This window comes from Pangasianodon hypophthalmus, chromosome 6 (assembly GCF_027358585.1).
Source record: "Pangasianodon hypophthalmus isolate fPanHyp1 chromosome 6, fPanHyp1.pri, whole genome shotgun sequence".
In the NCBI taxonomy this organism is placed as follows: domain Eukaryota; kingdom Metazoa; phylum Chordata; class Actinopteri; order Siluriformes; family Pangasiidae; genus Pangasianodon; species Pangasianodon hypophthalmus.
Genome location: NC_069715.1, coordinates 5344633 through 5369814, shown reverse-complemented (window position 1 = coordinate 5369814; position 25182 = coordinate 5344633). Strand labels below are relative to the sequence as shown.

Genomic DNA, 25182 nt, shown 5'->3' with positions numbered 1-25182 from the left:
GTTCGTTTTGCGAGTCCGATCAGGAAATTGTATCACATCACACTGAATTTCGTCACTCAACGTGACGACTGATGGACTTTCGAGCGGCTATGATGCAGTGAGCGATTTGTAAGACAATAAAGAGGTCAAATGCCTTTTCAGGGACTTGACACAGTTACAGGAATAATGCACGCATGTTTTCTCATACTTTGTTCCCATGGCAACATGACAACACTGTTGTAGCTGTACAGAAAAGGGTGTGTCTGACAGGACATGGGCTTTCCAAACATATGCATGTTAAGGGTGCATATTTGTGTGTGTGTGTGTGTGTGTGTGTGTGTGTGTTAGTGCTCTGCAATAGTAGGCCACATACTTTTGAAAATTAGTTATGCATGTGACTTTGCTGAAAGAGTTGTTTATGTCCAGGATATAATCATGACCGCAATGTTGCACTTGTGAAACATGCAGAGAATTTATATGCAGCGTACAGAAGTCATTTAACCAATCGGTATTTTATTCCCACCTGGAGGCCTGCTTTCTGTTCCAGCCCGAACATTCAACATAAAGATTTTTCTCTGATTAAATGATTCAGGTTGCTTCAAGGACAACAGGGCAAACAGGAGTGAATAACATTGTCTTTATTCTATATTCACACAGGAGTCTCACGTCATGACGAGCTGCAATGCTGCACAGTTTAACATTTTTTCAGGGTTTGAATCTAACTTCAAGTAGGAAAGTTAGGAAAGGAGAACACTAGACTGTGAAAGGCCTGTCTGGATGTGAAAGCCATTTGGAAATAGATTCCATTAGACAAAGTCTAAGTCTCTCTTTATATTGTTCTCCTGCTACAGATATACAGTATACTGATGAGGGTCAGTGGAAATAAGTGATGCCATTTCTAGATCTGAATTGTAACTGAATTAAAAATTTACCTGGATATAGTGAAATTATCCAACTTAAAAAAACACAAACAAACAAACAAAAAACCCTTGTATCTTATTTCAGTTTAAATCTTGACAAAAGAAGGTTCAGTGGTTTTGGTGAGAGGTATCTTCTCTCTGTATTTTGTCTCCCTCTGCTGGTGGAACATGACAGTCTCACTCAGAAGTATTATTATTATTATTATTATTATTATTATTATTATTATTATTATTATCATTATTATTATTATTATTATTATTATTATTATTATTATTATAACAGGTAGCACTGCCACCTCACAGCTCACTGCTATAAGACTGAATGATGATGATGATGATGATGATGATAGTGATGATGTGTTCCAGCACATGCAAAATATGACATACACAAGAATAAACATATTAATGGAAACAGAAAAGGAAACATCCCTGGCTCCCTTTCATATAAACTCTGTTCAGCTGTTTTGCAGCTACACGCTTGCAGGACAAGCAGAAGACGGGAAAAAGATGATGCTTGATGCATGACATTCATTTCACGTACAATCCTGGAGTTTTTTTTTTTTTAAAGAGAATGTCAGTATTATTTAAAGAGTTCCAAGATTATTCAAGAGTTCTGTGAAACTTCAGAAGAATTTTAGTAACATAAAAAAGGTGCAAGGTGGTGCTTAGATTATCAGCTATTATACCACAGCTCTGTCGAATTCTCGATTCTGATTGGTCAGAAGGTGTTGATTCATTTTCTGTAACAGTAGCTCTGACTGTAGTTCCAGCTGCCAGACAAATGATGTTTATATTAATGCAATTGTTCTAATACGTTATCATTTTTACCCTACAGGCTTACACGGTACAATGGATGCTTTTATAACATAAGCGATAAAGTGGATGTTCCACAACAATAAACATAACTCTAAATGGATAAAAAACACAACGTTTGATAACTGAATTAATATAAATTGTAATCAAGGGCAAATTGCTGTGGTATAAAAGGCATAAAACTTCAGGTGGTAACAATGACTCCGCTTCATGTCGAGCTGCATCACACCACCACACCACTGATTATTTTCCTATAATGGCACACCGCTAGCATGTCAGATTCTCTCCATTCACATCATTCTAACTGATTCGTACATGTACCAAATGTATGTGTTAGTTAGTGGTTTGAGATGAAGTCATCTTTTTTCTCACTGCTCTATTATTTGCTCTCTCTCCGTCACTCTAGCCCCAAAGTGAAGCTAATGTTCAGGGTTATTATAGCGCTCTGAACACTGATGGAGAGACAGCTGCATGATTTGTCCAAAGTTTCAGTACTGAAGACAGCCAGCTTCAGTTTTATGTCCTCAGTAGCTGGTTGTTGTCTCTCATTTCTGTTCGAATGACTTCTCACTGTGCCACGTCTTCACATCCGTCATGTGTTGAGCATTGTCTCGTCCTGTCCTGAACCCGAGTCTTTAAACTCCGCCTCCACCATGGAGTCTGGAGGCGTGTCCAGTAAGAAGTCTGTCCTCTTTCCAAAAACTTTGTCTTGCAGCTCGATGATGTCGTGACGGATGTCTGCCATCATCAGCAGGAGAAAGTCGAAAGATCCTGGAGGTCCCTAAAGCGCAGATGGACAGGAGGTGTGTAGGACATACATGACATAATATTTACATAAATTACCACAAATAATGATGACCACTTAAATTCCTTTATTCCTTTATTCTATTGCATTTTTATTCCACAGCAAGTCGAACGCACCACTAGGATCTGGATTTGAATGTTGTAAATTTAAACTGTTATGCTTTATTTTGAAATTGTATATCAGATTTTGAAGCCGAATTACTATCTGTACCCTTGCATCCAATATTAATGCCATTTTTATCTGTAAGAAAAAATATATAAAAATAAGTGTAAATAAATAATAAATATTCAAATCAGGTATATGAAGTTTAACTCCAATTGGTTTCTGATTTTTCAGACACTCTGCATTATTAATAGCACACTAATAATAGTGTACAAATAGTACAATAGTAATATTAATATCATTATTTGTAATGATGTATATTAATTTGTATGAGTCTTTTGGTATTAGGCTTTAAAACTAAATTCTGCTTGGTTAAATGAAATGTACAAAATTCAAAGGTAAAAATTTTGCATTTCAATTTCAGTTAATCAAATTTGGATTAAACAAATGTCAATTTCAGTTAATCCAATTTAGACGTTACATCTTTGTAAAACTCGTTTATGGCCCGTTTCAGCAACCCATGATATATATAGTACTGTGCAAAAGTCTTAGGCACATGTAAAGCAAAGATGCTTTCAGAAATGAAATGTTTCTGCATAACTAAATCTACTACAAAGATCAGAATACAGTAATAAATTAAAGAAAGTCAGTATTTAGCGTGACAACCCTTCACCGTTTAAAAAAGTGTCAGTAGTCTCAGGTACAGTTTGTGCATTTTTTAAGGAAATTGGCTAACCAAACCATTTTTTAAAATTTTCTAACTAAGATTTTCTTACCATCTTGGAGAATCTTACACAGTTCTTCTGTCAGACTCGGTTTTGTTTTTGTAGTTTGTTACGTAATATATTACTTTCTTTAATGACATACATACAACAACATTTTTCTGTAACATTTAATTTTTTGTTGGAAAAGTAATCTCCAGTATTTTTATTGACCATGGATCTGAAACTGTAATTTAAATTTATGTGCTATATTTTATAAACATTTGTTTATTAGTGTCTGTGTGTATTTGCTGAACTGATTTAATTACAAATGGTCCTTTACACCTGATCTGCTCATTAGTTTGGGAGAGAACTATTATGGTGAATCTGATCCATGCTTTTTGGTCATGTTTTACTCCTACATTAAACTTGTAAACTCACCGGTGGTCCTCTGGGTCCAGGAGAACCTTTTTCACCCTGTACAGACAAAAACACATCAGCACTCAGTTATAAAGGATCTAAAGCTAAACCGGTACTACATACAGCATGTGGAAACTGGCACAAGGCATACAAGGTATCAAATAAACATCTGTTTTATTTCAGGCATTAAGACATACATATATACACATGCACAAGTGTATTCTTTGTCTCACACGCATGCGCACACACACACACACACACACACACACCTTAAGCCCATCTCTTCCAGGTGCTCCCGGTGGTCCCTGAGGAAACAGTTGCATGTAAGATTTAATGAGATCCAAAAAAATGGTACTAAAGTTTGTGTGTGTGTGTGTGTGTGTGTGTGTGTGTGTGTATGTGGCAGTAAGTGCTCACCACTGGTCCTCTGCGTCCCCTCTTAACATGCTCCAGGTCCGGCTGCGGACCCATAGGGCCCATGTCACCCCTTGGTCCCTGAGGGCCTGGATTACCAATGGATCCAGGTTCTCCTTTCTGTCCTGGAGGTCCTGATACTCAGAGAAATGAAAGCTTAAACTTGGAATGGAAAATGGAATAAACACCAGTGTTGAATATTACTGTGTGTACATAGTTGTGAGCAGATTTGTTGTGAGGTGTGTGTGTGTGTGTGTGTGTGTGTGTGTGTGTTTACCTGGCAGGCCTGGGGGTCCAGGCACCCCTGGAGGACCATACATGATGTGGGGATCATGATTTTTCCCTACTCTACCAGGAAGTGGCTTTTCACTGCTGTTAGCTAAATCAGGTGAGATCACCTAAACACACACACACACACACACACACACACATACACACACACATTTGGTAATTTAGTAAACCACAGTGCTGCTGAATTCTCAATTCTGATTCATCAGAAGGCAGAAGGTGTTGATTCATTTTCTGTAACAGCAGCTCTGACAATAATGCAGCTGCACCTGTCCAGTGGAATGTGTGTGTTTTAGCTGTCTAACAGAGTATGCGTATGTGTATTAGCTGTCCAGAGGAGTGTGTGTGTGTGTGTGTGTGTGTTACCTGTCCAGTAGAGTGTGCGTGTCCCAGGCGGAGTTTGAGCTGCTGTAGGCTGGTCCTCATGTTCATGATGTCCAGACAGGTGAGAGAGCACGAACCAGCGCTCATCTGAGTATCAGACTTCCCTGCAGAGTGTGAGAGAGAGACTGCACACACACACACACACACACACACACACACACACACACACACACACACATCAAAAGGTCAAATAAAATGTACAAGGTGGAGTTTACATAATGCTTGCTTATCAGTAAGCCAAAAATAAAAATAAATCTATTGGCTGTTTTAGATTTTTATTTTTCATTTCATTGTCCTAACAAAAGAAAACATGCACACACACACATACACACACACAAACACACACACAAACACACGTTTGTGTGCAGGTATGCAGGAGTGCTGGTCTGCAGCCAGTGTGTATCCTGCACTGCAATGACACCGGAAACTGCCAGGTGTGTTTTCACACACATGCTCACACAGCGTCCCATTAGACTCCTCACACTCGTCTACATCTGAGAGAAAGAGAGAGAGAGAGAGAGAGAGAGAGAGATAGACCGGAGTCAGACTCAGTTAGGAGGTTTGACCCAAAGTCAAAACTTTACGAAAATTTACATTAGAAATCTTTTAATAATATAGATTTGATTTGATTTATAGATTTATTGAGCTATTTTATGAACGAACCTCATTTTCAAGCTGGATATGAATGGATTTATTCGTAAATGCTCGTAAATCATTCGTATGAGCATTTACACAAGTAACTTGTTATTCATGAAAATCCTGTAAATTCGGAAAATCTTTCATATTGTGCATACATTTACATATAAGAAGACTAAGTAATATAAACCACGACTTGATCGACTTCAGATCATATAAAATGCATTGATTACTGCATGTTTACATCTGGAATATACTGTCGAGTTTAAATTGCTTATTATTATTATTACATTTACAGCGTTTATCAGTTCTACAAAGCACTTCTATCCAGAATGACTAATAGAAATACTTTGGAGTCTCTGTCAAAAGCACATCCTCATGCTAGTTCACTGGGTCAGGGACTCAGCGTACCGTCCAGAACATTTTGTGAAAAGCAGTGGCTTTATATTATTGCCATTAACTAAAGAATATGAAAAACAAAGAAAGCAATAAATTAAGACAAAAAACTAATCATTCAGTTATGATAAATAAACGGAGGTCTGTGCATAGCTGTAAACCATAAACAAATGCCTCAGCTGACGGAAGATATAGCGCTCACTTTTTATTATTAATATTAAATATTATTACATTTTTTTACTGGCATAGAAATGAGTCAAAATAACTTCCACTTCTGTTTTTCAGGCTTTATGCTGATCATTTATTTTCGTGCTCCCAGCTATCTGTGCTTTTACCTTTTATGGAGTTTTGTGGGTGTCACTACATGCAAATGACCTGTGTCAGGAATGAAGAAACAAATGTCTCCTCAAAGAAAACTTCAACATAACAGCAATTACATATATATTTTTTAATACATTTATGTGGAGAGTCCACCATACACCTTCCTGTGTAAGTTGTTACTATAGAAACTATAATGCATTATATAAAACTGTAATTTGTAGCTGCACTATTCAAGAGTATTGCGTATTCAAGAGTGCTGTGTTATAGTGTAATAATTTAATAAGCTACTTTACAACAGAATGAGACAGAATTGAAACACACACCTAAGCAGTACGGGTGGAGGTGCTGCCGGTGCCTTGCCCGGTCGAAGCGGTAGCCACTGTAACATGTACACACCACCCGGCCGAAGTTATCCATACACTGCTGCTCACACGGAGACCCCGCACACACGTCTACACCTAAATACACACAGCAACACACACATACAGTACATACAGTATATCTGTTCATATCTATATACAGTATTTACGATAGCAAATATAATCTGGTGGCCCCCTGGTGCTCATGAAGGGCATTGCGACCTGATACAATACTGAAAGTATTTTATTTAAAAGGTCAAATGATCAAATAATACAATGAAACAAACTAATGACATTTAGTAAATAAGTTTAATAACTGCAAAATGTGTGAATTTGAAAAGGTGAGGAGAATGAAAGAGCAGGATTTTACCTACTTTCTGGTACACACTGACCCATGACGAACCTGAAACCTTTACAGCACTTCCTCCTGACAGAGTGAGAGACAGAGAGAGAGAGAGAGAGAGAGAGAGAGGGAAGAAGGGATGAACATCTGCTCTTCAGCTCGTGTTCATGTTGGCCAGGTGCTCGGAGCCTGAGTTCAGAGATTAATTCAATACAATTCTGTTTCTGCACTATGACGCACAATATCCCCCTAATTAACGCGCTGTTCTTTGGAACAAATCGTTCCTCCCTAATTACACTGAATTATCTGACAGTGTGTGCATGGGATATGATCAGTATGAGTATAATTCTCAGAGATAATAAATAACAACATTAGTATTTACATTAGCAGTAGAGAACAAGCATCCTGGGTTCAGCTGTTTCAGAACTAAATTTTTCAGGAATCTACAAAGGAAGGAAAGAAAGAAAGAAAGAAAGAAAGAAAGAAATGTTTAAGCTTAACAATTCTCTCATTGCATGTGTTATTCATTTTAGCTCACTGTCATAAAGAGTGCCAATACTTTTGGATTTGACTGTTTTATGACACAGATGAATGATTACTACATTATTACAAACTTTGGGATTGGAATGGAGTGAGTTTCCTCTTACAGGGTTTCCCTGAAAATACCTTTATTCTTCTCTCTCTCTCTCTCTCTCTCTCTCTCTCTCTCTTTCTCTCGCTTTCTGTGTCTCTCTCCCTGTCTCTCTCTATCTCTCTCTCACTGTCTAGCTCTCAATCTAACTCTCTCTCTTTCTGTCTATCTCGCCCTTTCTCTCTCACACATTCTCTCTTCAACTTGCATCAATTAATATTCCTAATAATTCCCATAGAAGGAAGAACAGTGCCATCATGTGGATGTTTGTGTGTGTGTGTGTGTGTGTGTGTGTGTGTGTGTGTTTGTGTGTGTGTGTGTATGTGTGTGTTTTGCTGCACTCTGGACAAACAGCCCCTCTGTCTAATCCACACTCCGTCTCTGCCAGAGGTCTTTACAGCAGGAGGACGAATGAACAACAGATGTGTGACTCTTCTCTAAGCAGACAGGAACAGAGGCTCTAATGCTCTCTCTCTCTCCCTCTCTCTCTCTTTCTCTCTCTGTGTGTGTGTGTGTGTGTGTGTGTGTGTGTCCACAAATACATTAGGACCCTCATTATAAGCTTGTGTTAAATGGATTCTATGTCCATTTGACTCCAGTTTGTCTCTGTGTGTGTGACATACACTTTGTTTATTGAGCACGAACAGTTTAACCCTCAGCGCAGCTCATGCACTTCACACACCTCACACACACTCTGCCCTGTTAACGAGATCTCCAGTGCTATCGATAAGCCTCACTAACAAGCTCAGCTCAAATGTTAAGTCTAGTTAACCTGCAATGACCCTTGTTTAGGCCCCACATGCACACACACACACACACACACACACACACACACGCACACACACGGCATTCAGCATGTTACACAGTCCAGAAAGGCCATATCAGTTTACACACTTATCCGCTAACAAGGGGGGATTTTCTGTGAATGCAGGTTTGATTTATTTGCTCATTAACAGCTGGAATGTGGACTAATATTCATAATGATCTCTTGTCCCATTCTTTGTGTGTGTGTGTGTGTGTGTGTGTGTGAACAAAAGTTATATTCTCCATGTAGGGTCATTCTGTCATAATGCATGACGTATTCCATATAAACAGCACTGAAAAGGAGCAGGACTCAGTCGCTGGGTTGCCAGATTGAAAAAACAAAATGTTTGTGTGTACAATAAGTCTGTGGAGCTAAACGGACCTAAACATTAAATTTCTTATTTAACACTGAGTTTTTTTTATATATATTTCTATAAACTGTTGTCACTTTTTACTTCCAGCCTAACTGATGTGTATTTAGATAATTCAGTTGTTTTGCCTGTGCTAGTGAGCAACAAGTTCAAACTCCACACCTACAGACAAACAGTGTTGAGCAACACCTTTAATCTTCATCTATTGTCTGTTTCATGTGACGTTTCTCTGTTTTATGACCGTGCCGCCATATTTATGACCAAAAGATTCTGGACTTTCTGACTTGCATCAATAAGCGTGCTGTGTAGAGGGAGAAAATAGCTGTTGAAAAAATAAAGATAATCAATTTTACTCCATTCTAGACCATAAAGATGATTTTTTAGCATCAATCACATGAGAAGATTGGATAGCAACAGAACACTCAGTTAAGCTGGCTGGGGAGTTGTATATATGATAACATTTGCTAGGTGGCTATAGCAACACACACTATGCTATTGTGTAGAGGTTTTATAGTTAATGTTGTTGTTTGTCACCAGTGACCATATTTACATATCTACTTCAGCTACACAAGTAATGTCACCACAAACTTTTGTTTCTAATTTATAAAGCTTTATAAAGTGATATTGATGTTTACTTGTCTGACTGGAGAGAACAAAGTGCCTTTCAAGTGCCACAGCTTCGTACGTAACTTATGTTATACCTATATTTCCGCAAATTCTTTTTCCTTGGCTCAAACCCAATGATCAACATTTTTGTAGGTATTGCTTCTACAATATTTTTGAACTTTCCATCATTGCTTTCTTGACAATGGTCCTAAATTACGGTCAAAATATTAGGAAAAGGTCATGTGACTGAAAAAGGTTAATACTGCATGATTGCACTATGCCTCAAGTATATGTATGTAAATTTGACTGGGTTGCCAGATTATAGGAGAAAAAGCCTAAAGCAAATATGTATGATCAGTTTTGAAGTTTCTCATACTTTAAAGAGCAACTCCAGTGGATTTTTTTCCCTGTTTTAATGACCCTGTGTTTAAACAACATCGTCACCGACCGCCATGTTGTAATCACAAAGGTGTGGTTGGGGTGAGGGGGGGAGGTCACCTACAGAGATACACTCAATGTAATGGATTCACCTGTAGAACTTGTAAAGCGGTGTATATTTTGGACATTTTCACTGTTCAAATATTCAAATCGTTGACAGACAAAATGAGCAAGTCTGTTATTTCCCAGAATTTCATCATGATATTTTAAATCCTTTGTGTTTTCTGCACCCTCGACAAAACCTAACGGCTGTTCAGCCTGCGTTGTCTCTTTCACATATTTGGCTCTGCGTGTGTTTAAATACCAGGCGATGGAGTGCTGATGGAATACTAATGGAATTAAACACTTGTTGATGCAGTCTAAGCAGCATGGCTTTAATAAACCACCTTGAGTCGCAGGCAGAGTGAATTAAAAAGCTTAAACTGTGCAATAGGCGAAATCAACTTCACAGCTCCATTTCTGCATGGATTCGGATTCATTTTTGTTGTTTGGTGTTAAACTCTGGATGATGTTATACGTGTTTGAAGGAATTTTACTCTACACTGAATGCTGAATCAGCACAATCAGGAAACAAAGCAAATTTTTAGACCAATCCAAAAAACTGAAATTAAAACATTCAAACACTGGACAGAAAAAATACTGTAGCTTTAAAGAAGCCTGATCAAACCAGAGCTGTGTTATTGTTCAGAGTTTTTGAAGCTCCCTTGGTGAACGAGGTCGACCCTCGTGGTTGTTATGGCGATAGAGTCGGAAACTGAGAAAAGATCTAGAGAGACGTTTCTTTCAACCATCACAGCCAAAGGTCAATGACCTACAAACACACAAGGACAAGAGGGTGACTGTGTGTGAGAGACACAGGGAAAGACAACGATAGCGTACTCATCCTGCTTCTGTGGCTAAGCACTCACATGTGTGTGTGTGTGTGTGTGTTTGTGTATGAAGCCCTTTTCTATGTTTATTTATTCTGCCAGCTCACTTCCAGGGGTCAATCCCATGGGAGCCATGAGAAAGAGGATCCATGGCCCAGAGAGAAAGCTTTTTACTACACAACCCCCTCCACTTTCACTGTCTCCATCCATCCATCTATCCATCCATACATCCATCCATGTATCTGTCAATGCATCTATCTATCTATATAACTAGACAGATAGGTAGATAGCTACCTGCCTGTCTATCTATCTATCTATCTATCTATCTATCTATCTATTTTTCTTTATATCTTTCTTGCTTATTCTTTATCAAACTCAATTTTGCCTTTCTAACACTTGCTAAATTAGCTAGCTGACTAGCCTAGCACACAGGTTCTGTAGCTCATTAGTAGACTTTCCCTGAATCAGTTTTTCATTTGTTTTTTTTTTACTTTGTTTTGAATGAGAAAAAATTAGAAGAATTTAGCACTGTGTAAACAAATTTGTTCCTAATAGGAACAATCAGAACCATCGAAGATGAGTTTACTCATAACGCTTTTGAGTTTATTGTTACTTTGGGAAAAGAAAATCTTGCCTGGAGCATGATTTAGCACCTTATTCTCTAGTTTAGCTTTGCTAAACAAACACTCAGTTGAATTCAAGTTCCAGGAAGAATGAATTTAAAGGTTTTAGATGTAATAAATTGTGCTTTTAATGTTGCAGGTTTATTCAAAGATTCATTTTACGGCTTCACTTTTATGGTGTGGTTTGTAAAAGGTTGCACAAACATCTGTAGGCAATCAGCTGTCCTTACAGTGTAAGAGTTATATTTTGCAATAACAGCTGGAGCTGGTATTTCCACTCAGACACTGCATTTTGTAATAATCAGTAACCCTTTATACATCATAACTAAAACAAGATCACTTAGGCATGCTGACAGAAGTCACAGAAAGAGCTGAACTCGGCTACTGGGAGTTTAAGAACAGTGTCTGGATGTGACAGACTTTTCTAGAACAGGGGCCATGGTGGCTCAATGGTTATCGTCAATGGGTTACAATTCAGTTCAGATTTATTTGTGTAGAGCTTTTAGCAGTTGTCACAAAGCAGCTTTATAGAAATCTGGATCCCTATAGAACAAGCCAGAGGTGACGTGAAGAATAATTCTTCAGAGGAACCAGTCTCAAAAGGGAACTCATCCTCCCTGAGTGACAGCAGATAGTGGAATTATAAATTATTACTCTTTTATGACTGTATACTACAAAGTCAAACAGCACTAAGTGTGCTGAAAGGATGTTCATTATGAACACCATGGTCTTTATGATTGCATCAGAAGTTCTTGGGTAGAAGTCTAGGGTTTCCAGGTGAGATTATTCACTAAAGCAAGGCTGAGACTGTTTTTCTGACGTACAGCTCTAGCATGTAGAGCCATCCACAACACCAGAAAGTGCGTGACAAGTTAAGAAGCTCCTGTAGGTTTAAATCCCAGGACTGTCACAGAGCCACTGTTGGCCCAGGTCCACTACCTCTCAGCTGTTCTGCTCTGTGTTTGGCTTGGTAATTGAAACTCACTTTGGATACAAATGTCTGTGAAACAAATAAATGTAAATGCAAACTGGGGCTAGAATTTTTCTGTGTGTGTTATACCAGTTTTGGCGTTCTTTGTAGATTATAACTTGTCACATTCTTTGAAAGGACTGCAGTAAAATTTTGCTTGAATTCTATAGCAGACTGTGTGATGTTCTCCATGTCAAATTATATAATGAAGATTCTCTATTAGTAGCTCTATGTTCATGGTCATAAGCAGCTATGAGGACACCGAGGTCAGGACCTTGGTAATTTCAAAAGCAGAGCATCTAGAGCATCTGTCAAATACACAAACAGTGACATATTAATGTAGTGGCACAATGGAACCTACTATGCAGAAAAACTGTAACACCAAAATATTTAATTCATTAAAATTAAACCGTCTAACTTGAGCCACAGAAGTTTATCTAAAGAATGGAAGTATAAAATAAGAGAATAATTAGAAATTAGCAGTTGGTATAGTCCACGTTTGACATTGCGGTATATTAAATAGGGAAGTGGGTCACATTTTTGCAGCGTGGACTTCACTAAATTTGATCCTGGTTACAGCCCTGACTGTGATTAATGAAAAGTACTACTTTGTGCTTACGTCATCAATAAGGCAATAAGGATATTTTCATGTTCATTAGCATGTTTTGTTTATGTTTTGCCATTGCCATGTGAAAAAATGGGAAAATCAGAAAAAGATTTCCTGAATGTCTGGAAAATGACCAATTACAGTAGAAAGCAGTGTTGCTGTGCAGGTTTGCCTCGGTAATCCTTATCTAAAAATAAGATTAGGAAAAACATAACACATGTTAATCGTGTAAGATAAAGAGAACAAATCAGAATCAGCTCCAATCCTGACAGACAGCTGCAAGCTGAGGCTACGACCTTGCCATCCTGCTGTCAGTGGAATGTGACCCCCATCAGAACACACACACGATGGATAGAGAGGGAGATGGATGGATGAAGGGATTGGGAGATTAGGATCAAAGAAAGAGCAGCACACCAAAGAGAGATGAGAGTGTGCATTTGTTCTGAGTGGAATTAACGAGAGTTTTCCCCACGGACACGGAAAGAGAAAGTCCAAACTAATGACTAATCAACTAGGGGGATGTTTGAGTTCCTTAACGACAGATCAGTGACACACACACAAACATCACACACGCTTCTATCTTTATATGTAGTGAAAATGAATTTATAGATTTCTGACAGTCTGTTTTCCATTAAACAGATTAACCGACTACTGATAAGATATGAAATGTAGGGACACTCACATGCTGTAAAAACACATTTTTAACTTTTTACATTTAAGATATGTTGTGTAGAATCCCTCAAATGTTCCTCTTAGATAAGGAATTAGGAAAATAGAAACATCTTGTAGGAGTTTTTTTAGGAAAAGTTAATTCTCCCTTTCACAAAAATAACTATTTATAAATTAATAACTAAAGTGAACATTAATTCCTAATTTATATTCTTAAGGGTTTAAATAGGAATAATACATTAAAAATGAACAATATGGAAAACAAGAAAAGAAGACTTAATAAAAAACATCATTCTAACAAAATAAATCCTCCATCTGCTGTGAAAAACAAAGAATATGGGAGTAATAATGTACTTGTATCTGATGTTACTCACTGTACTCACTACCACTACGTACAGTGCGATGCATAAGTATTCACCCCGCTTGAACTGCTTAATAAATCTTCTATCATTTCAGCTTTGGTGTAATGTAGTACAAAAATCTAAAGCACTGGAACAGGAAGAATGATGTTTGCTCAATTGGTAAAGGCAACACATATGGGGAGAATTATAATGCTAGAAAAATTGATGCAAAAACCCCCCAACAATACACAGACTCAGTGGAATTAATATAGTGCATTTTAGCATTCAGGACTGAGCCAAAGTTAAACGTTCAGAGACAAGCTTTGGCTTTGGCTTGTTGTGGATCTGGACAACGGGGCAGAGTCATCCTAGGGAACAAGCCTAAATATTATGAAACACCTACAGACAAATGACTTTTGGTATCTGATGAAGATTGCAAATGAATAAGCATGTGTGCGCGCACACACACACACACACGCACACATACGCACACACACACGCACATGGTCTTTATTTCAACACCACACCGGATTCAGCCCTAAATAACTCAGTGATCGATCTAGCAGTGACAGTGAGACAGGCTTGGTGGGAAGAAACTTGAGCAGATAAGGAGTGGCCGTAAGAGAATTATTTAGAGTGACAGCTCTAGCAAAGAGTGTGTGAGTGTATGTACATGTTTAAAATTTAAAAAGAAAAGAGATTTTGGCAATAATTTCATCAACTGTTCAACACTTCAGTAATTCAATGATGAGAAAACTCTGGGTCTACATGAGTCAGGAGCACTCTGAACTCTGGAAATCTGATTTTATGATTATGATTTGAGTCTTCAGGGAATTGTTCCTGCAGAAGTTTTTCCGTGTTCTTCAGGACAATGAACTTTGCACTTTGCCGTTAAGTACCATGATACACTGTGTTTTTGTCTTATTAACATCAAGACAAAGACTTTGAACGATTGTTTGTGGGTGCAAATGATAACAAGAAGGTATGTGTTTTGTGGATGTTCCAAAACAATAAATGTAACAATAAATGGACAAAAAGTGCAATGTGTCATAATTTAATAAATAAAAAAATTTAGACGTGCTTTTATTGCAAAATGATCAACTGCAGGGTCTCATGTCACATCACACAAAGCTGTCATTGATTATTTTCTTATACCAGCACACCCCTGAATTGTTTTATTCCTTATCAGTTAATCAGCCAATCCATTTCTAATGTGAGGATTTGTTCTTTATGGCAACAATTTAACAGGGATGCGAGTGGACATGCATGTTTTGGAGCATTTTGAAATTACATATTCATAAAATCTAAATTTTTTGATAATGCCTTCTCTAATGACAACTGTGTTGTGCTATCATGTCAAAACATTTATTATTCAATATACTTTCAATATATTCATTTTTTTCCTGGCATTTGTCGCATTTTACAGTGTAAAAGAAATCCATACAACACCATCATTAATGAGGAAATTTAAAAGAACAGCAGTTTAACAAATAATAGTCCTTAACAGCAATGAATAAAGAGTCTGGAACGCCTAAATAAAGCAAAACAAACGTTTGAGGCTTCGCTTTGAGATTTCATGCTCTTTCAGTGAGTTTTACTCTCACAGTGCTCATTAGCAGCCTGGTGTCAGATTATACTGTCAACATATAAAATAAAATAAAGGAAAAATAAAGTGATGTGAGTGGCAGTAATTATGGAGGGAGATTAGGAGAATCAGACATGTAGTTGCTGAAAATCTCCCATTTCACTCAAAACCTTTTCATCTCACCTCGATACGTCTCTCCATATCACTTACGGAGCCCTGATCACCCTGCGACATGAGACACCCCGTAAACCCACATAAAAGTCAGAGGGTGCGACCACTAGCAGCTTCTCTCTGCTACCCATTTCCTGTGTGGAGCCCTTTACAGCAGCGGCTCCTGGTTTTACACAACCTCCCCCTGCCAGGGGCAACTTCACTTCATCTGGATCAAACATCACGCATTACTCAGGGGGAGTTTTCCACAGGAAACACACCGTCATATATGCCTGATGCATGACGAGACAGAGAGAGAGAGAGAGAGAGAGAGCATGAGAGACAGAGGCAGAGGGAGTCTTAGTAATACCCCCTTTGGCAGACATCACTGCTTGCAAACAGTGTTTATACTCTACTTTTGCCGATTGTTTCTAGTTCTGAGATATTCTTGGGTAATCTTGCATGCACAGCATGTTTAAGATTTACACACAGATTTTCAGTGATGGTCAAGTCAGGGGTCAGTAAGGCCCATTCCAAAAGCTTCAGCTCACATTTCCTGAAGTAGTCCATGGTAGATTTTGAGGAATGTTTTGGATCATTGACCTGCTCTCAAATCCAGCCCCTTTTCCACTTCACTTTCTTGACTGATTGTGGCACATTTGCTTCCATAATTTGCTGATATTTACTGGAATCCATTCTTCCATCTACCTGTGCAATGTTTCCTGTGCCACTGGCTGCCACACAACCCCAAAGCATAACACATCCACCCACATGCTTAACAGTTCATCAAATGCTGCTCCTTTTTTTCATCAAACAAACTTTTGGTGATTGTGGCCAAATAGTTCAATTTTTTATTTCATCAGTTCAAAATGCTTGTTTCCAAAATGCCTCTGGCTTTCCTAGACGTTGTTTTGCATACTTCAGACATTGACTTTTGTGATGAAGTAAGGTTTCCTTCTGATGACTCTTCCATGCAGATCATATTTGTCCAAGTAACTCTGCACAGTAGATGTGCACCACTACTCTTGTGTCAGCTAAACCTTCCTGCAGGTCTTTAGTGTTGTTTTTTGGGGGATTTGCTTCGCCTTTCTGTCCAGTACACCACCAGTTATATGTGAGAATTTTCTTAGTCTTTCAACAGTTGCCTTGATCTCCACAGTTCCCCTGAACTGCCATTTCTTAATGACATTTTCAGACAGTGGGAAATTGTGAGTTGGAACCACTCTGATAACTTTTTATAGCTTTCCCCTTCATTGTAGGCATCAATTGGCTTTATTTTCAGATCCAGAGAGGAAGCCCATGGTTGTTAGCACAAATCAACAAAATATGTAATTTGGCCAGGGTGTCCAAACCTTTGCAAACAAAGTGTGTGTGTGTGTGTGTGTGTTGGGTTCTTCCTTTTTCCCTGTTTAGAATCATATGGCACCAAATAGTAGGATCACAGAGTGCAATCTGAAACCTGTCAAGCCATAAATCCCCAATGCATCGACACCAACCCTCCCTTCCCCTCGCCCACACACACACACACACACACACATTCTCACACATACACACACTTTAAACAGAAAAGTCTGGGTTTCATCTCCTCACTTCATTAATGATTCACAAACAGACAATTCAAAGTCTTACTATCGCAGGCTAAAACGTAGATCATTGCGACCCTAAGGATCCACCAGATTTTTTCTGAGAATAAAATTGGCTACAATACTTCAGTCCTTTTTCACTCACACTCTCTCTCACAGCACAAACAACTGAATTACTGGCTGAATATATAAACAAAAACGCATTCTCTCATTTCTACTTGGGTTAAACATCATTCATGTCCAAATTTTCCATTTGTATACACATCCATTATCTTGGATAAGAATTAAACTGTAAGACAGGAGTGTATGGCACAGAGACAGGTGCCTTCTGAGCCCATGCTGTGATAAACGATGCAGTAAAATACCCGGCCCAGGACTCAGGACATAAGAGGATTACTCATACAAAGATAACACAACAATAAATGTCAGAGTGATGAAAGAATTACAGGTAATATACAACAGGATAATAAATTAAAGAGTACATGCCATTAGGACTGTGCTTTAGCTGGATAGTAGTGCGTTTAAAAAGCTTAATATTTAGCTATAATAGCTTGTCAGTTTGTGTTGCCAGATGCATTAATCATTTTTATGCTTTTTATGCATTAATCAGAAGTCAGTTCTTCCGAAATACTATCATACAAGCATGATTTAACCTACAAATAAATAAATAAATAAAAAGAAGAAACAATTTAAGATACAAAAGAAGAAACATGGTTTAAACATTCATTTTCATTTGTTTGGAAAGCACAAGCTATAGAGAGTGCAGTTATTGTCTATCAATAGACAACCTTAACAAGCCATAGCAACAGCTATATAATATTAACATTAGCTAGTGTGGGTGGGGAATAGAAAGAGTTTGGTATTGTCAAATCACGTAGTTATGAATGAGCAAAATGCATACAAAGCATCTATTTTTAAGTGCTATTATATGTGAGATAACTCCAATATCGTAAATAAAATTAATTTATTTTATTAAATTGCAGTGCTTAGTTGAGTTTTATCACTTCTATTTTGCCATGTATGTATTGATATTGATTGTTCTTGACCTATGGAAGTGTGTGTTGGTGATACACTGCATGGTAAAGGCACTCTAAACGTCAAATTCTCCCTTACTGCCATATTCTCTGATATCTCTCTCACACACACAGGCGCTGATTGACTAACAGCACTTGCAAAGCCTGGGAAAGACACAATATTCAAGTAAAGTTCAGAAAGTATGGATGACAAAGAAAGTCCACCAAGAGACTAAAATAATAACTAATAATAACTCACAGTAATAAGTCATCATTTTAGGAAACTTTCTAATTATTTTAATAGGGCATAATTTTGGTAAGCATTTTCATTATTAAGACTTAGTAGATGGTTTTAGTTTGTTTCTAACTGGCAGAAACAGGTTTCTGCAAATATAATACCTGCCCTTTTGTTGTACAAATTTGCACACACAATCTGAAAATGAATGAATTTACACTGATGCCTCCTGGTATTTGCATCATTAGGTAGAAACACACCAAATTCCATATTCAGGCAAATGTGCAAAAAAGGCAAAACATGATTTTGTGTTTTTAAAACAAAAACTATTAATAAATCAGCCGGGTCACCAAGTGAAGAAACGTCTGTTTCACTTGAATCTGTTCATCTTCAGCACAGTGTAAATTAAACAGCTCATCAGTCCTTTCAGTCCTGCTATATATGTTTAACCACAGAGGGATAGATGGCCCAAATAGATTCATCATCTCTGTTTTCATTCAGAGATCTGGGTGCTTTATTTGTTCCTTCTGTGAGGTTTCTGGAAGATATTGTTGGCTACAAGCACTGCCAGAGTTTAAACATCACTCTGTCAAGCTGCTGAGTTTCACGCAACTCTAATTGAAACAAGATTCAAGAGTCTCTAGTCAAACCATAGCAGTCTACTGCTTACGAGAGAGTCAAAGTGAAAGAAGTGGAAAACAACCACAAGTAGAACTAAAAGTGGTGATCTGCGGGCTCCAAGCACCGTTCCCTAGTAGTTCCCCAGTGGCCAGTTCCTGCAAATTTGCATATAACACAAAAGAGATGACAGATGAACGTACTGTTCAAGTTGCGTGACAGTGGAACAATGCTGAACCTGTCAAATGCATGCCGAAAGCTGATTGTCTGATGGCAGCCATGTATTTGAAGCAATCAATTTAGCATTTGAATAGTATGTACGGATTAGGAGAAATACACAATACACCCAATTTCAGCTTAATCAGACTTACAGGTTCAAAGAAACAGTTATTGTAATATAATCTCTCTCCCTGTGGATGACTGCATCCCAGACTTTGCACATGTTCTCAGACACTTGTCCTGAAATGGCTTTCAAATTTTGTGTGAAACCAAGCAACCAGTCATGAGAAGAAGAAGAAGAAGAAGAACAAAAACAACAGGTTTCCAATCAACAGTGCTTGGACCCCTAAAAATGCCCCCCACCGCACATGCTCTTAATCCACAGAAGACAATTGGATTAAATGATATACACACCGTGTTGGAGTTAACCCTGACGGTAAACAGATGCTTCTCTCAGCCATACTCCTACATCTCTGCTCAATATTCACTAATGTAGCACTTGGACTGAAGCAGAGATGAAGGTTTGATGGCATGAGAGAAATAAATGAGGTCGTGGCTTCGAGGCGCCTGTTTTTGCTCTTGACTCTGAAATGGGATTTGTCACAGATGGCATCTGGAGCTTGAAATATCAACAGTCTGTTTAAGTCGACTTCAATGCAGTCATATACACTTAAGAGCAGGATATAATCTTGGCTGTAAACTTGGACAACAGGAATTACTTTTTGGTAACACTAAACATCACACAAGACTAGTATTTATAGTGCTACATGACAGCAACATAAGCTACATAAGCTTCAATAACAACTGACATAAAACTACATAATATTTTATAAAGGCTAACATGAATCAGCCCAGACAACCTAATTACACACCTTTATGTCATCAAAAACCTATGTCCTTTGACACAAACAAAAAGTTGACACAGGAGTCTTACAGGATTAACTTCTTATATGTAAAAATTGAACAATAAATGTTGTGACACCTTAAAGAATTTGACTGAATCTCAATGTTTATTCTCACATCTCTAATTTAACTAAACCCATTTCCAGTATTGAGATGTCTGTATTTCAAACCAAGTAGCTTGTGATCAGTTAAATAATTTTATAGACAGACTTTATGGACCGCTAATATATGCTATATATCATTTTCTTAACTCCTACATATATAACACATATATAATTTTTTATATATTTTTATTAGCCCAATTTACTCTCATTGGCCACTTCTTGCAAAGTTGCATAGAACACTAAAGAGACCACAAGTTTCATGATAGTAGCTCAATGTTAAGCCTGTCAAATGCATGCTGAAATCTGACTGGCTAATGGCTAAAAGGAAGAAGAGGCAATGTACCAAATTTCAGCTTGATAGACTGACTGTTCCTGAGAAACACTTCTTTGAAGTTAACTCCTCTCCCAATGGATGGCCAAAACTTTAGAGATGTCCTCAAAATGTTGTCAGGTTGAGATTTTCCTAGTCGGACCAAACGATTTTCTCACCTAACCATTGCTTGAAAATCTTTAACCTCTTTAACTCTCAGGGCCCATATCTATGTCCAGATTTCTATTTTTCACTCTGGTGTCATATTAAGTTCACTGTAGATACTGAAAAATAAGGTGGAATGTGAAGGGCTTTAGACATTTGTGGGGAAAAAAATCTATTTAAAATGGTATAGGCTACTAAGTAACATGACTCATTTATGTCCAAATCTTCAAGACTCTTTCACACGCTTTTATTAAAGAAAGTTCCAACTATAAAGTGATCCCTATATTAATCATACAATAATAAGTCTTATGTCACTTGTTCCTAATACATTAACAACACTGTTTAAGTACGTTTAGTAATATCTATTGGCATGCAAATGACACCCAACATCTGCAATACATCTTTATATACTATAAGATCATAATTATCCTTTAATACTTTTAAAAAACTGTGTGTCAGGTAACATTGATTAAGATCAGATCTTACCTGAGGCATGTGCCGCTCTCTCCTCCTGCTCTGATACACGGGTACTCCACTGTCACAATCTTATTATCAGGACACTCTTCTCTGTAATACGCACACATCATCACAATATATAGTGTTATAAACTGTATTCAATACAAGCAATATGTTATTTCCCTATAACAGCTTGTCTTGAAGTGTTTTACTACTCTCATTCCACAGCCAAATCATTATAAATTAGAATAATAATTATAATACATTTCTTAAAAATTTATTAAAAAATGTCATACTCTTTATCCATCATTATTTGTGTTACACTCCATATAACCACAAATGTACATTATAACAGCTATAAACTGTAACTTCCTCACTGGCCTCTATTTTTCTGAAGGTAATAAGACAAAAAAGGTTACAGGTTTACCTCTGAACGTTGCGCTGACAGTGGACACTCCTTCTACATATGTTAAATAAATTTCTCCTTACAGAAAACGTCATCATTTCAACAATTACATATGTGTTTTTTAAATCTGGTTATAGGGAGTGTCCGTCGTAAACGTCCCTGTGTAAGTTGTTACTATAGAAATAACATTTTAGAATGAGCATGTTAATGTAAACCTGACAGAGCTGCTGTTGTAGAAAATTAATCAACACTTTCTGACCAATCAAAATCAAGAGTGGTGTGTTGGTGCCTGTCTAGCTCAGTCAGTAGAGCATGAGACTCTTAATCTCAGGGTCCTGGCTTTGAGCCCTACGTCGCATGCCAAACCCAGCCACTGGGGTTGCATAAGCTAGTGCACTCTCAGTGCCGGGCCCAAGCCAGGAAGGGCATCCGGCGTAAAACCTGTGCCAAGTCAAATATGCGGATCATAAACCGGATTTCCATAATGGAGACAGAGGATCCACTGTGGCGACCCCTAACGGGAGCAGCCGAAAGAATTACAACATAATCTGGAGTGTTGCGTTACAATGGAACTTGACTAGCTTTCTATTTTATTTACCAAGAGAGACAGAGAGAAAGTGGGAGGAAGAAAGAGAGAGGTCAGACAAGTTCCACACACTAATCTTGGACTGCTTTGCTTTTGGGCTGCAGAGATTATGGGCTGTTGAGAGACTGAAATGGTTCGAGCTGCCAGGATGAAACTTCAAAGCTAATACCAGCAATGCAGGGGAGGATTCAAGAGGTTAAAGAGCACAGCAAAACGATCTGCTATGTTGTGAAAGTTTTCAGTTTCATTTTAAGAAAAAGAAGCCTGTTATTCATACCACATTCATTTGTTGGATCGTGTCGTGCTGTGATTCATCCAAATACTCACAATGTCTCGTCTGGAGCATCTGAGAGTGTTCAGGATGATCATGGCACACAATAAAACGTTTAATGATAAATCAGAGGAGTTATTTCAATTCCTCTGCAATATATCAGCATTGCAAAGACAAATAATGTAATAATGATGAATGAGCAGTAAGTTACATAGGCCCATTTCACAACACTATGTAGCAGTCAAAGAATGCATCGCATCACCCTGCTGTTGATTATTTTCCAAGAACTTCACAGGCTGAAGTGTTTTATTCCTCTTAAACCACAGCAATTCTCAAAAGCTAATATTAAAAAATAACCACATTATAGTTTTCATCCTTTATCCAGTTACAAAGTGCCACCACTGGAGACAGTAAACTTCACCATATCAACTACATATCTCCTTACAGTAAACTTCACCATATCAACTACATACATTTTTGATCCGTTTACATGGTGCATCTGTTATCCAAGTCCCTGTGTTAGTTGTTACTATAGAAACAATAATGTAGTAGAACGAGTGCATTAATATTAACATTTGTAGCTTCACTACTGTCAGAGCTGCAGTTATAGAAAATTAATCAACACATTCTAACCAAACAGACAAACAAACAAAATTCGACAGCGCTGTGGTATAAATTACTTCAGCTCAGTCAGTACATTTTTAAAGCATCATCATTAACAACGGTGTTGAGGAGATTGCTATACAATAAATAGCAATTACAAACACTCATCACCTAAGCATGGCACCTTTAATATAGTTTTTTTTTACATGTTTAATAAAAGGACCTATAACGTAATGTGCTTTAAAACTCATTTAAAATGTTTTTGCCACATGAAACAATGTACGCATCTACAATCTTGAGTATAATTACTTTCACTCTAAGTAATATTCTATATGTTCCATATATTGCATATATTAATATGCAAACAAGAGATTAATTTAAACACACATACATGCACACACACACGCACGCATGCACACAAAACCTCCAGGTTCCTTATAATCTTAAAAGGTTCATAATAAGCAGTGCATAGGTCTAAGCTTTCTAATGTCAGTGTTTGGTCATCCAAACCCTCAAGCTTTTCCCATGCCACTGCACACGATTAAGCACTGATGAGGATTAGAGCAAAGACAAAGGGAAAAGAGAAAAAGGTGCTTAGAACTGATTTAAATGTCTTATACACACATTAATCCTATTCTGAGGATTTAGGAACCTTAGTAATGGGTTCTTAGTATCCTAAACGTTTTCTATGTGAGATCTGAAAGGGAAACACTTAAAAAATGTTCTTCAAGGGTTCTTTAAGGGTTTATTGGATAATTAAGGGTTTTGAGCTACCTTCCAAGAAGGGACATTACAAAGAACCTATAAGGGTTCCACCAAAGGGATAACCAAAGAAGATTTATGATAGATTTCATTTTCCTATCTACAAATATTTCGAGGTTCCAAGGTCCCCGGGTCGATCCTGAACACAAGTTATTTTCTGTCTGGTGTTTTGCATGTTCTCCATGTGTCTCTGTGGGTTTCCTCCAGGTTTTCCGTTTTTCATTCCACTTCCAAAACCATGCCAGTTGGTGGAATGGCTCCAATAAATTGGCCCTAAGTGTGAATATGTGTAAGAATGTGTGTGTGTGTGTGTGTGTGTTTGCCCTGAGATGAACTGGCATCCAATCCCGAGTGTATTGCCATCTCACACCCAGTGTTCCTGGGATAAGCTCCGGATTCTCCACAACCAATATTTCATGATGTACCAAGCATTAAGCTGTGTTCTACTGTATATGGAAATATGGAAATATTCAAAATTATATAGGACAGCTTTGTGCAACAGAGTACACTCTTACAAATAAAATGAGAGAAAATATTCTTTAGTGATGCCATGGAAGAACCATTTTTGATTCATAAAGAAATTGTGACTGATGGATCATTAACCAGTTTTTGTTAGTGTAACTAAAAAAAAAAAAAAAAAAACACCAGTGAAGGTGATTATCCATTTTATTATGGTAACAACCAGAAATGTCTCAAGATTCATGGACCAAAAGCATCTTTATGGAACCAAAACAGTCGTTCTATTACATACATCTCTCTAAAGAAGAGTGAGATTCCTGCTCTGTATATCGTTCATTAGTCCAAGGCTTTTGACTATCCCTAAATATTTTCAGCGTGTATCATCCTAAATTAGAGTTTGACTCTTTTGATCATGCAGGAATGTTGAGTAAGAGAAATCCTCACCCGTTGCTGTCAGCTTCATTCTGTGATTTTCCAGAAGTCGGAAGTAAAACAGTGCTGAAGAGGGTGAAGGGTAAAAGAACCATGCGATAATAAAACGCGCTCATCTTTCCCTTCGTCAGTCCACAGAAAACACTTCAGTCACTCCAATCCTGACAGCTGAAGTTGAAGTTGAAGAATAAAAATAATTGTTAAGGTGTTAAGGAGGCATCTTTCATATGATGGGAAAGATCGGATTAAAAACCTTTATGCTCATGGTCGCTTTGCGCGCATCTCGCATGTGGATCAACTTTTACGCACTGGAGTGTCGGAGTGTCCGCGCCCCCCTTAATGATGATTTGGGAAGGGCTTAAAGCATCTGCACTCCTCACTAAAATCCCAAACAGCTTCCTAAATTTGACTGACAGCAGCTCTGTCCCAAACCAAACCGGATACCAGCCTACCCCAGCTTCAACTACTGAACTTTCACATATGAGACTAGATATCTGGCGTTATTACACAGG

At 37.8% G+C, this 25182-nt stretch overlaps 1 protein-coding gene across 2 annotated transcripts; it reads right to left on the bottom strand.

Annotated features, from left to right (window-relative positions):
• Nucleotides 1–602: 602 nt before the first annotated feature.
• LOC113534334 (collagen and calcium-binding EGF domain-containing protein 1) lies at nt 603–25069 on the bottom strand. 2 transcript variants are annotated; one of them, XM_053235197.1, is made up of 11 exons: nt 24683–25069; nt 21182–21262; nt 6913–6965; nt 6503–6637; nt 5183–5320; nt 4809–4951; nt 4432–4552; nt 4158–4288; nt 4010–4045; nt 3762–3797; nt 603–2493 (listed from the first exon to the last, which is right to left on the bottom strand). In XM_053235197.1, the coding sequence occupies exons 1-11, from the start codon at nt 24784–24786 to the stop codon at nt 2305–2307; spliced, it is 1167 nt and encodes a 388-aa protein (XP_053091172.1). In that variant the 5' UTR covers nt 24787–25069; the 3' UTR covers nt 603–2304. The 2 variants fall into 2 exon arrangements, with proteins under 2 accessions (XP_053091172.1, XP_053091173.1); XM_053235198.1 differs by lacking the exon at nt 24683–25069 and adding an exon at nt 7264–7324 and having other exon boundaries at nt 21182–21226.
• Between the last annotated feature and the right edge of the window lie 113 nt (nt 25070–25182).

Coding starts and splice junctions, on each gene's coding strand:
- LOC113534334 (XM_053235197.1), bottom strand. CDS start 24,786: ATGAGCGCGTTTTATTATCGCATGGTTCTTTTACCCTTCACCCTCTTC. Junction 4,553..4,808: donor ACGCACACTCTACTGGACAG/GTAACACACACA, acceptor GTGTGTGTTTAG/GTGATCTCACCTGATTTAGC. Junction 4,289..4,431: donor TGGACCCCCAGGCCTGCCAG/GTAAACACACAC, acceptor TCTGAGTATCAG/GACCTCCAGGACAGAAAGGA.